Raw genomic sequence first — 12692 nt, 5'->3', positions numbered from 1 at the left:
AATCTGGTCTAGTCTAATCTGACCTAATTTTATGTAATCTAACCTAGTCTAATCCAATCCAGTATAATCTAACCTAAAACAATATTTTCTCAGACTGACCTGTACGAGACGTAAACAATCTCCTATTGTGTTATTTTCAATTTATCTTTAACTGTCAGCTAAAAAAGATAAAACAAAAGAAAAATATCAGACGCCATCTTCCATCTGTCTGACCTTCAACAGGTAAAAAAACAAACCTATGTATAACTAAATATAATAAAAAGCGTGGATGCACTGTTGAAAAAACTTTATTAGCAGCCTCCTCGTAACATTAGACAGTTTGTTGCTGAATATGATTATTATTGTGTTTAGGAACAACTGTTGCAGTAAAGACTCCAGATTTTAGTCTGTTAAATGCTGATTTCTTTTATTTTGAAGTCTGAGACTCCGTTTCCTCACCGACTCTTTTCTAATTAAAAATGAACTCAAGGGTCTTAATTTAATGCAGCCGAGCTAAAATAGTAGCAGATTAATTTTCAACGCAACTGTATGACTTGACGTGCTTCATGAAAGAGGACAATCTAGTAGTTTTTCAAAATAAAACTTCCTTCAAAATCTAATTATAAAGTTGTAGATTTTGTTTTTTATTTTTTTAATGCTGGTACCAACTGTTCATACAGAATTTCTACTGAACTCTTTAAAAATAATAAAAGTTAGATGTGATGAAAGATTCAATCACATTTTTGCAGAAAATCCTCAACTCTGACGTCTGAAGTTTAAGGAGAGGGCAGTGAGGGGGCGCGGCAGCGGAGGGGGCGGGCTCTCAGGATTATGGCCTGGAAGTCTGTTAGATAATAGATCAAAGGGTTCACCAGAGACCACCTCTTCATGGTTTTCCTGTGGAGACTTCATCTCCACGAATAGAGGATCTTTGAGGCCACCAAGATAGAAATCAGGAGATTCCAAACTTTAAGGAAAACCCAATCGTATCCCAGGATGCTTTGCTCCCCAGATGTTCTGCTGAGTTTGAAGTCTAAGAACTGAAGCGTCACTTTACTGGACATTCACTCAAAAGTGTGTATTTCAGGACAAAAATAGACCAGTTTGATATTTACATGAAGCAAACCCCTTTCAGTAAAAAAGCAAAAATAAACATTAAAACGTGTAGGTGATGCAGCTGTCAGGCAAACGTGGCGTTCTAAACTGACATTCAATTAAGATGATGAACTAAAGCATCTTTGAGAACAGTTTCTTCTTGGAGGTCGAGGACAACAGACCGCCGCCGCCGCCGTTGTGGGTGTTCCCACTGTGCCTCAGCGCCGGCGAAGAGGAAAAAAGAGATCAATCTGAAGCGCTGGAAAGGAGGCTCCTATTCAGGTGCAGCAGACTTAAGTGCGTCGGAAACAAAAGGGCGGCGGAGGCGGCGAGCAGAAGAGGCACTTTATCGGAAAATCTATCAGGAGACAAACTCGGCTTTTAAAGAACGAAGGTCTTGATATGACACTCAATTGATGTCTTCTGACAAGATGCAGAGTTTGAGATTATTCTGAGAAATCCATCAACAGTAGAAGCAGATTCACTCTGACGCTCTGCTGCCATCTACAGGACAAACTAGGAAACTACAGGAAGGTTTTCATTTGCTGATATTGTGGATTTGAGGTGAAAATAAGAAGAAATTCACTATGAAATATCAACAGAATGTATTTAACATAAATTAATTTACTATTTAATGTAAACATTATTAAAAACTCATGTGAAAAATAGTTTTTTTCTGAAATAAATCAGAATGATTGTGTTCGTATTCTCCAGTCAACACCGTTTCTGCAGAAGGGGGCGTGTCCCGCTCACTGCTGCAGGCCGTCCAGTGTGTGGGCGTCTGCGTACAGCGTGTTGGGCGACAGCTCCACGGTGCCCTGCTGCAGCTGACTGGACACGATTAGCGGCAGGCCGTGGATCAGAACGTTCTGGCCGCCGAGGCCGGGCACCAGGACGGAGGTCTCCTGGCACGCCAGGGCGCCATCCTCCACCTTCGCCGCTGAGGCGGGCGAGGCTGCTCCGTCCGTCACCACGGTGACCTCGGTCCCCCCGCCCTGGATGAGGGAGTTGAGGCCGTCCAGCTCAGGGCAGGCGGTGATGAAAGTCTGGGCGGCGCTGGCGTCGTGGGAGCTGATGGCGGTCTGCAGCAGCGCTTGGTGGAGCGGGTTGCTGCTGTCCTCGGGGCTCAGATGGGTCAGCAGGACCGCGTGGGGCTCGACGGGCCCTCCGGCGGGTTGGGGCGACCCCAGGGTTTGTACGGGTGTCAGCAGGTTGACCTGGTGGATGACGGAGTTGACGACCATGTCCTGGTTCTCCGGGCTGAGCAGAACCATGTTGGTTTTGTTCTGGGCGTCCACGGCGGCGGCGGGGATGGAGGCGTCCTGCGGCGCCACGAGGATTTTGAGCTGCGCGTTTGTGAAGGGCGCCACCGCGGCGGTCTGGATGGGAAGCTGGGTGGCGTGTGGCGTGGCGACAGGAAGCAGGCTGACTGGATCAGCGGCGGTGACCAGGTTGTCTCGGTGCTGCTTCACGTGGCTGCGCAGCGAGTCCTCCCTCACGAACGACGCGCTGCACAGGTCGCAGCAGTACGCCCGGGCCGCCTCCAGCTTGGCCCGGTACCGAGAGCTGACGGGCTTGGGCGGGTCGGCGGCAGCGCCCTTCACTCTGCCCGCCGTCTTCCCGGCGCCGTTCTCCTGCGCCTCCGAGTGACACTTCTTCTTGTGGATGGCGAGGTTGCTGAGCTGCTTGGAGGAGAAGCCGCAGAAGTCGCACTTGAAGGGCCGGTCCTCCGAGTGGATCCGCTCGTGAACTTTGAGCGCCCCCTTGCTGGAGCAGGAGTAAGTGCACTTGGAGCACTGCAGCGGCTGCGCCGGCCGGTGCTGCCGGGAGTGCTGCCGCAGCGCCGTCTTGCTGGCGCACCGGAAGTCGCACAGCGCGCACTGAAGGGCGTCCTCGCTGCTGTGTCGGATCTGGATGTGCGACTTCAGGTTGCCCTTCATGGTGCAGCGGTACTCGCAGAAGTCGCACTTGTAGGGTTTCTCCCCCGAGTGAATCCGAGCGTGCCGCTTCAGGTCGGAGTTGATCTTGAATTTGGCGTCGCACTGCTGGCACTGGAACGGTGCGTCGCCTTGGAAAAGACAAAAACATCAGGGTTGTGTTGATAAAATCGATTAATCGCTTTAATCTTAACAGATCAATAATCGATTCATAAAAATATAGATCGATTTAGCACATAAAGCTAAAGTCCACTAGCTTGATGCTAACGTTTAATGGAATTTCCCATAGGATGGCTAATGCTAACGCTCGGTCAACCTAATCCAGGGGTTTCAAACTCAATCGCACAACACGCCAAAATCCAAAACACACCTTAGGTCGCAGGAACAGGATAAACATTTACTGAACAAAAACTGAATTTTTAAAACTTTAAAAATGTAACCTTTTAACATAATTATGAAATAGATATGTCACATTATCTGCAGTAATGCTAGTGTGAATGTGGTAGGCTGAATTTGGCCGCTGAAGATGCTAATGCTGATAGTTGAAGATGCTGAAATTGATAGCTAAAAACGCTAGAGCTGATAACTGAAAATACTGAAGTTGATAGCCGGCTAAAATATTACCTAAATGGCAAATTGGCCCTAAAAATACTAAATAAAAAAACAACTTAGATTAGCCAAAACAGCTAGCATGCAGCTGAAAAAAATAGCTAAACTTCAAAATATCCTAAAAAACTGAAAAAAGCCTAAATTAGCTAAAACAGCTAGCATGTAAATATTAGCCTAACTCAAAAACTGCCTAAAAACACTTAAAAATAAAAAAATCAAATTAGCCAAAACAGCTAACATGTAGCTGAAATATTAGCTAAACTCCAAAATAGCCTAAAAAAATCTTAGTAAATGATAAAATAGTCCAAAAAGCTAGCAGAATTAAATTTTTTAAAACTAACTTCTTCACATAATTGTGAATAATAAAAAGGCAGAAATATTATTGCATTAGCTTAAACTTGAAATAACTTTCAATATTTTATTCTTCATAAAAATATATTTTGACAAAACTATGCAAGTTAGAAATGACCACAAGATAACATCGAGCCATTAATAACAATAAAATAAAATGATCTGGAGGGCCGGATCCGGCCCCCGGGCCTTGACTTTGAACTAAACATACATTGCTGACTAAATGAACAAATATAAAAACTCACACGTAAGATTATTTCAAACTCCAAAATATTTTTTAAATAACCATTTTGGGTTTAAAACATAATTTTTTTGCTCATACATCTTTCTTCTTCTGGAATAAGCTGTACTGCTACAGCGTGAGCTCCACCTAGTGGCCAAACTGAAACGTCCTCCAGGAGAACAATGTTTACAATGTTAATGATCTGAACATTTTTGTTAGAACTTCTCCTTTAGAGAATCTACGTAACACTGTATGACATTAACAAACTCAATATTTCACTGATTTCTCTGAGATCTACGTTTGTGAGCGACTCCTCCCCCCCAGCGGTTACCGGTGTGCGAGCGCAGGTGGACGGTGAGCTGGCTGGAGTTGCGGCTGGCGTACGGGCAGATCTGGCACTTGAACGGCCGCTCGTCGTAGTGGATGCGCAGGTGCTTCTTCAGGCTGCTGCTGTCCGCCGCCGCGTACGGGCAGAGCTTGCACTTGTGCGGCCGCTCTCCGGTGTGCGAGCGGCTGTGCATGTTGAGCTTGTCCCGCCGGCTGAAGCGCTTGTGGCACAGCTCACACTCAAACGGCTTCTCACCTGGTGACAGGAGCAACAAAAGAATCATCCATGTGAGCTAAAGAAACTTTTTATTTCAATATTAAATATTACAACTTCCAACAAAATGTAACGTTTATTAAAAGAGTTTGGAAAATTCATAAAAGATGTTAATTTTGTTAGAAATGTCTGTTTAGGTCGACCGAGCGTTAGCATTAGCCGTCCTATGGGGAATTCCATTAAATGTTAGCATCAAGCTAGCTGACTTTAGCTTTATGTGCTAAATCGATTTATATCTTTCATGAATTGATTATTGATCTGCTAAGCTTAAATTGATTCAAATCGATTAATCGATTTTTTTTTCAACCCAGCCCTTTTATTTACATCATACGATCAAAATAATTGTGGTCAAAAATGTCATTGCTTGAAACTAATTACACACAAAAATCTTTAAAAAATACACAAGACACCTGTTAGACAGATTCCATCTCACTGATTCATCCGTGAGTGATGCGTTCAAGTACAACTAGGTAATTAGAGTTTTCTTATCAGCCGCTTTAAACTTAGATTGTGAATAGTATCTCGTGAAACTTGACATTTTCCCACTTTATTAAACAGATATTCACAATAATTAATATAAAAAGTCTAAATAAATGTTTTTCAAACACTTATCCCTTTAAAAAATAATGACCCAGCTTTCTAGTAGTGCTTGAACGCATCACTCATGGATGAGACCTGAAGTCTCACGATATGTAACTGATGCTTCGTGTGTGCGTAAGAGATTTTTGTGTGTAATTAGTTTCAAGCTGTTGTAATTTTCATTTTGCATGTGTAAATTGTATTTTTTAAATTTTGTTATTTGCTTTAATTATGTACAAAGTACATTATAGGAGTTACAAATGAAGAATATCTATGCACAAATACAAAGTTATGCACAAATCCTAAATTGTGCACACACAAATAAAGAATATGCACACACAAATCCTTATTTATGCACAAATCAAGAACTATGCCCCACAAATCAGAGTGAGTCTATATTCTCTCCATAGAAGTCGGCTGCTGTTCCACACAGTCAAAAGTACCAGTTCCTTCATAGTCCGGTGGCTGCAACACAACGCTGCAGCCAGAAATTCATCCATTTCTGACATTTTTGTTTGTATTCAACTGTGTGGTAAATAAAACAAAAAAACAGCTAAAAAGTGTCTGAATTGAATAAAAAGTCAGCCCACACTCCAAACCCACAGATAACACGGTGACGGTTGGACTTATCAGTGACAGGAACTCACTCCACCAGCAGCTGCAGCTTGATGCTAAAACGACGACCTGAAGATCATCAGATCACAAACTCATCACAGACTTCCTGTGCAGAGAATAGGAAGTCTCCACCTTCCTCTTCAACACTTCTCAAAGCGGGTCCTTCTCTGTTGTTTGACTTTGATCATCTTAAATAGAAGGTGTTTTTAGTAACAGTCTGGTAGAAGATTAAACCCTTGAGACTAAAACTCTCCATTCTTGCAGTAAAAATTCTCTCTGGTTGATCTCACAGCTTTTCTCTAATGCTCTAGATCCACCTTCAGTCCAGATCTTTAGTTCTGAACCCAGACACTTTAAATAATACACAGTTTTTGATGATCAATTATTTAAAATTCATAAAATGATTCAGAATTGTTTATAGATCATGATGAATACATCTAAAAATAGATTTTTTTTCCCCCCACAACCACTACTGCTTTCATCATGTGACAGCACTAGCTCCGCCCTAACTGTTCCGTTCATTTTTCAATGGAGCTACAATCCATCTTCTACTGAAAACACTTAAAATTTCAGACTGTAGCACTCAGCGGAACCAAGGCTGGATCGTGTTTAAAAAAGTCTCAGTTCATCTTCTGTTATGTGAGGGATTCCCTCCAACCTCATGACTTATCCCGCAGGTATTATCCCGGTTATATCACGGTCACTTACACGGTACTCAGTGTTTAGTACCTTATTCTTGCTATTTTTGTTGTTTCGATCACTTTTTCACAAAAATTTGACTATTTGATCTGTGATCCGGTGGCATATTGCACAAATAAATTTTACCAAGTAAAACACTGCGATTGATCGTGATTAATCCCAAAACAAAAGTGCGATTAATCCGATTTTTTTATATAACTGATTGACAGCAATAATTAAAAATAAATGTCCTAAATGTAGAGTTTCATGTGTGATTTCACATTGTGATCATTCGCAGATAATAAAAGTCAGCAAATACAGAGACAAAAAACAGAAAAAATGTTTGCGATTAATCGCGATTAATTTTTTCTAGGTTTGCGATTATTTATTTTTTTTAAAATCAACTCCCGACCCTAGTTTTTATTATACCTGAGCTCAGGTGAGCTCAAACGAAGTAGCATCACTTTTTCACAAAAATCTGACTATTTGATCCGTGATCCGGTGCCATATTGCACAAATAAATTTTACCTGGTAAAACATTGCGATTAATCGTGATTAATCCCAAAGCAAAAGTGCGATTAATCAGATTTTTCATATTTTTTTTTATAACTGATTGACACCAATAATTAAAATAAATGTTCTAAATGTAGAGTTTCATGTGTGATTTCACATTGTGATTATTCACAGATAATAAAGGTCGGTAAATAATGAGACAAAAAAAAAAAGATCGCAATTAATCACGATTAATTTTTATAATCAACTCCCAGCCCTAGTTTTTATTATACCTGAGCTCAGGTGAGCTCAAACCAAGTAGCATGAAGAAAACAACCAGATTTAAATCTTGGTTCCATTCACACTGAAAATGCGTTTCCAGAAACCAATTCTGCTTCACTTTAATCAAGTGTGTCCAGTCTGAATACAGTTTAAACCGAATTTAAGTCCCTTAAAATGACCTAAAAAATTACTTTTGTTCAGTTTCAGTACATAAAGTCAACTTCTGTTTCCCAGCGTGAAGAATTTCAGCTTCTTGTTTCCATAAACTTCTTTTTAAAGGCTGTCGGAACGGCGCATGCGCGGGAGGAAAGCATCCCTTACCGGTGTGTGTCTTTAGATGCCGCTCCATGTGCTTTTGGCCATACTGGGTCTTAAAGGTGCAACCTGGAGATACATGTGGGAGGGGGAGATGTCAGGGGGGAGTACATTTGAAAGTTTTTCACGTTTGGACTCTTATAGAAACGGGAACGAGCCTGAGAAGCAGCAGGAGTGTCTCTTGGACGCCGCGGCGGGCTTCAGTTTCTTCGCAGGCGCTTTCTGCGCTTTGCTCAGGATCTTTTTCGCCCCCCTCCTCAGGCAGCTCTGCGGGGTGTCCTCCAGCGAGAAGTCGTTACTGGAATCTGGGAAGAGTTCATTAGGAGAAAGGAGGATGAAAGCGGCTGCCGGTCCCTGCACTGACCGCAGAAGCGGCGCCTCACCCGCGAGCGCGGCGGCCAGCGGCTCGGCGGTGGGTTGGGAGCAGCCGCTCTGCTTGTGGGCCAGGAACGCCTCGAAGTTGTTGTACTGCTGCTTGCAGAAGCCGCAAATGTGGATGTCCGGACTCGCCTCCATCACCAAACACTGACGAGGGAAAGAACGGCGCTGCAGGAACGGAAGAGAAAACCCAAACCCAGAGAACAAACGCAGATACTCCCGAACTGTTTGCTAACAGCCGCGTCGTTCACCCTTTCCGGCGAATTTAGACATTTTCCAGCCCGTTTGGCTTCTTATCAACTCATTTTGTCGCCTTTCTTTTGTCACATGACCTTCTCTATGCCATTAAGCTGAAATAAATAAAGTTAGTAGCATTTTTACACATTTAAAACTGTAATAACAGTGAAAAAAATAACATCTGCTGCTTCGAAAACACAGAAGAATTTACGACTCAATCATGCAGGTTTGCGGCACACGTTTCTAAGTTACGCCTTGTGTTGCGTTTAAGACGGTGGGGAATTCCAGTGGTACGCCGAAGTGATGAAAACACAATATTTTAAAACATATTTTAAATGTAGTTAATGAATTTATAGTATGTTGTGTTTCAGTCAACATGCATACAGGAATAAATATAGTTGTTAATATCAAACATAGGCTTTTTTCGAGGGGTTTTAAAGGCGCCAAAATAATGTTAGAATTTTTTTTGCTATCAAGATTAAGTTAAAGTACAAATATTAACACTTTTTCAATCGTGCTCACTAAATAATATGACAAAAAAATTTAATAAAACGAAAAATGTTCCTAATTATCGTATTGTATTTTATTCCCTTTCCACAGAAAGACATTTAAAGTCCTTAAAACTCCAAAAGGTTTAATTTTATACAGAAAATGGACACATTTAAAAAAAAATGTTGGGATTCTATTACAAATTCTTTAGACATAAACTAATAATAAAGCTTAATGTAACACTAAATGTTGACAACACAGAAATAGACAGTAGAAATAAATACAAAATGACCAACAGATGAAATAAAAGATTAAAAATAACAAAGAAAAGGATCAAAATATGATTCATAAACAAAATGTAGTTTCAGCTTTTGCTGGATCTGAGAAAGACAGTTTTTGAAATCGGAAAATGTTAGAATTTCAAATCATTTGCTAACAAACTCAAGAAAAAACTACTATTAAAAAACACATTAAATTTAGATAAAAAAATATTATTTGCCCAGAACACGATAAACTAACAAGAAAATGATACTAGAATCAAACTAATTCAAGCAACAAATGTATGCTTTCTAGGTGTGTATTGACAAGAGTCTGGCGATACGATAAGTATCCCGATACGGGTCACACGTTACAATACATATCACAATATATCCCAAGACTGTATAAGAATCATTTTCACATTTTTTTGAATAGTATGACTTAAGAAAAACACTGAAGCCGGCTCATAAATAATTATTTAAATATTGCTTTGTCAGCATTTTAAATCGATACAAATATCGCCAAATGAAATATCGCGATATATCACCAAATCAATTTTTCCTTTCACCCTTAATGATTACAGTCTCACAAAATCAGAGTGATGTTAACTCAAAACCAGATACTCTATAAAGTACAAATCAACAGGATACAAAAATGAACTGCAGTGTGATGCAAAGTCACGTAAAGCAAACTTTCCGTTGGTGAAAACAACAGAAAATTTTTTTTCAAAAAAAAAAAAAAAATGTAGAAAAATAAATAATAAAGAAATTTGTTATGCTCTGGGCCAAATAGATAAAAACAACCAGGTGTAACAAACACCTGTAAGGGGGTGGAGTCTCATCACAGCAGCAGAGGACAAAGGAAATTCAGTTATGCAAATATTGAAAGCCACACCTATGTGTCAATGTGAAACTACAGGTAGCAATATTCGGAAATAGAAGTTCACCCTCAGTCACATGCACTCCTGTGGGGGTGGGGGTGGGGGGGGGTCGACCATGGAGGCTTGAGCTCCGATCATCTTTTGATCTATTAAAAAAGCGTTTAGTTCAGATTATGTAATTTTTAGTAAAAAAAAGTCTGTCATTTTCTGGGGCATAGTTTCTGCTGAGCGGCGGGAGCTCACTAGAAATTCACCTGAGTTGGCCCAGAAGTAAGCCTCCTCTTATTTCCCATCATTCCTTTGTTATTTTCATAAATAATAAGCTTTGATTGTAAACACACGAATAGGTTCGTGTTGCGTTTAAGACGGTGGGAAATTTGTCTCTTTGGTCTGTAACTCTACGAGTTTGCGTGCATGAAAATTGGACTTTATTCATCGTAATTTTAAAAGTTTATTCTTGTAAAATTCATATTTTTCTCTAAATTTTAGGACTTAATTCTTGTAAAAAAATTTCTCCTAATTTTACTAGTTTATTCTTTTGAAATTGCAACTTTTTTCTAAAAATGTTACAACTTTATTCTTGTGAATTTTTTTTACTTTTTTCTCATAATTTTTAAGTTTATTCTCATGAAATTACAACTTACTTTTTTCTTGAAATTGTATGACTTTATTTTCTTAAATTCTTGACTTTTTACTCATAATTTTATTATTTCATTCACACAAATTATGATTTTTTTTCTCATAATGATGCAATTTCATTCTTTTGAAATTGCATTTTTTTCTCAAAATGTTACTACTTTATTCTTGTACATTTGTTACTTTTTCCACATAATTTTGTGAATTTACTCTAATGAAATTACAATTTTCTTCTTAAAGTTTTACGACTTTTTTTTCTGAAATTCTTGACTTTTTTTCCTTATAATTTTATAATTTCATACCATGAAATTTTGATTTTATTATTTTTAAATTGCAACTTATTTTCTCCAAAATGTATTTCTTTATTCTAGTAAATTTACATTTTTTTGTTATAATTTTACTACTTTATTCTCATAAATCTTTTACCTTAAGTTTATTTAGGTGAAATTGCAACTTTTTTCTCAAAACTTTAATACTTTTTTCTTGTAATTTTTTTTTTACTTTTTTCTTCATAATTTTATGACTTTATTGAAGTAGAATTTGTACTTTAATCCTCACAATTTTAAGACTTTACTCTCTGATATTTTTTCCTTTTTTTCACATAACTTTATTCTATAAACTTCTAGAATAATTCTTTATTTTTTTTACTTTTTTCCTCATAATTTTACACACTTGCGACTTTTTTTGTCACAATTCTATAAATATATTCCTGTAATTTTTTTGCATTTTTTGCTCATAATACTATAACTTTATCCTCATATTTATATATACATATATTCATATGGTGGCCCCAATATACTCGTACAAACATACAATAAGAAAAAGAAATAAAAATATACACATGAATGAAAACATACGGTATATTCAATAATGTATTATATTCATTTCTCTCGTATTTACCAATTGTTTGATATTTTAACAGAAACCATTTTTTTTTTACAGTATTAACTGCTTTAAGATATTTATCTAAACAATTCCAGAGTTTTGTTCCAAAAACAGAAGGACGTCTCCATTTTTTACTTTATTTCTTATTCTGCATGATTCCCACAAAATAAACATTTTCTTACTTCTTTTAAAACGGACTGCCCTCTAACTATGTTTAACAATATCCACAAATTTTATTGTATTTGATTAAAAAAAAACGCCTTTTTTAGATTCCCAAAAACCAACGAAAGCCAAAACAGGATTCCAGTAGCTCCTAATTCACTTTTGAGGCCACAAAAAGGAGAATTTTTGTTTTTTTTTTCTGGTCAGCAGTTTCTCATAATCTCACTTTTCAGCGTCTGCCATAACTTCGAGAGTCACGTCTTCAGCTTTCAGTTGTTTCAGCAAAGTGGAGTGAAGGAGATCAAGCGGCGCTCCGTTATTGGGGCGAATGAATGAGAACGCCTCTGTTTATGCGGCGGTGCGGCTGTGACTAAGCCATGAAAGTGACTGACATCCAGCTCCATGATCTGTGGCAGCTCCTTAACTGGCTGATTGCCACTGTGAAGCTCAGGAATTTCCTTACGCTGACTTTCCTGCAGGACTGATTCCTTCCCTGCTGAAACAGCAAATCCCGACACACTCACACAGACTCACACCGACTCACACTCATCCAGATGCAGGGATTTTTACAGTCTGTCTTGGTTTTTGTCACACATTGATTACTGATGTTTTGAAGCCAAAGCTGTCAGGACGGCTCACATTCTGAACAGCAGGGTGCCTGCTGGGAACAGGAAAGGTCATGCTAACAGGAAAATCCTCTTTCTGTGCCGTTTGAATACGTGGCATCACAGGATAGTCTCACAACCTTTTCCTTGACCTGTTTATAGCTGAATTTATTTGAAAGGTTGTAAAAATATACTATTTAGTGTTTTTTATCCATTCAAGGTGATGCTAATAGAAGGAAGTCTTAGATTTAAGTGGAGTTACAGATTAGCAACATATAGAGTGAAGGAGTTAATGCTTTTTTTACTTTTAAATCTTTTTTCTTTTGAATTTTATTTATAATTGATACTTTTTTATATTACTAGCTTTAATTTTGTTTTAAATAAATATTTTTTTGTTGCTTTTGTA

General features: G+C 38.7%; 1 protein-coding gene across 2 annotated transcripts; it reads right to left on the bottom strand.

Annotated features, from left to right (window-relative positions):
• Positions 1-271: 271 nt before the first annotated feature.
• zfp64 (zinc finger protein 64 homolog (mouse)) lies at positions 272-8603 on the bottom strand. Of its 2 annotated transcripts, XM_024293843.2 has the most exons (5): positions 8140-8603; positions 7915-8061; positions 7763-7825; positions 4526-4777; positions 272-3142 (listed from the first exon to the last, which is right to left on the bottom strand). In XM_024293843.2, the coding sequence occupies exons 1-5, from the start codon at positions 8270-8272 to the stop codon at positions 1824-1826; spliced, it is 1914 nt and encodes a 637-aa protein (XP_024149611.1). In that variant the 5' UTR covers positions 8273-8603; the 3' UTR covers positions 272-1823. The 2 variants fall into 2 exon arrangements, with proteins under 2 accessions (XP_024149611.1, XP_036068763.1); XM_036212870.1 differs by having other exon boundaries at positions 7915-8603.
• Between the last annotated feature and the right edge of the window lie 4089 nt (positions 8604-12692).

The sequence above is a fragment of the Oryzias melastigma genome, linkage group LG7 (assembly GCF_002922805.2).
Source record: "Oryzias melastigma strain HK-1 linkage group LG7, ASM292280v2, whole genome shotgun sequence".
In the NCBI taxonomy this organism is placed as follows: Eukaryota; Metazoa; Chordata; class Actinopteri; order Beloniformes; family Adrianichthyidae; genus Oryzias; species Oryzias melastigma.
The sequence above is the reverse complement of the archived record's forward strand: the minus strand, read 5'-3'. Positions and strand labels throughout refer to the sequence as shown.

What these genes read in the sequence shown, in the direction of transcription:
- zfp64 (XM_036212870.1), bottom strand. Translation starts at nt 8,272, where the DNA reads ATGGAGGCGAGTCCGGACATCCACATTTGCGGCTTCTGCAAGCAGCAG. An exon ending in ACACTCCTGCTGCTTCTCAG is followed by an intron (nt 7,826 to 7,914) that starts GCTCGTTCCCGT and finishes ATGTATCTCCAG; the next exon opens with GTTGCACCTTTAAGACCCAG. An exon ending in GCATCTAAAGACACACACCG is followed by an intron (nt 4,778 to 7,762) that starts GTAAGGGATGCT and finishes TCCTGTCACCAG; the next exon opens with GTGAGAAGCCGTTTGAGTGT.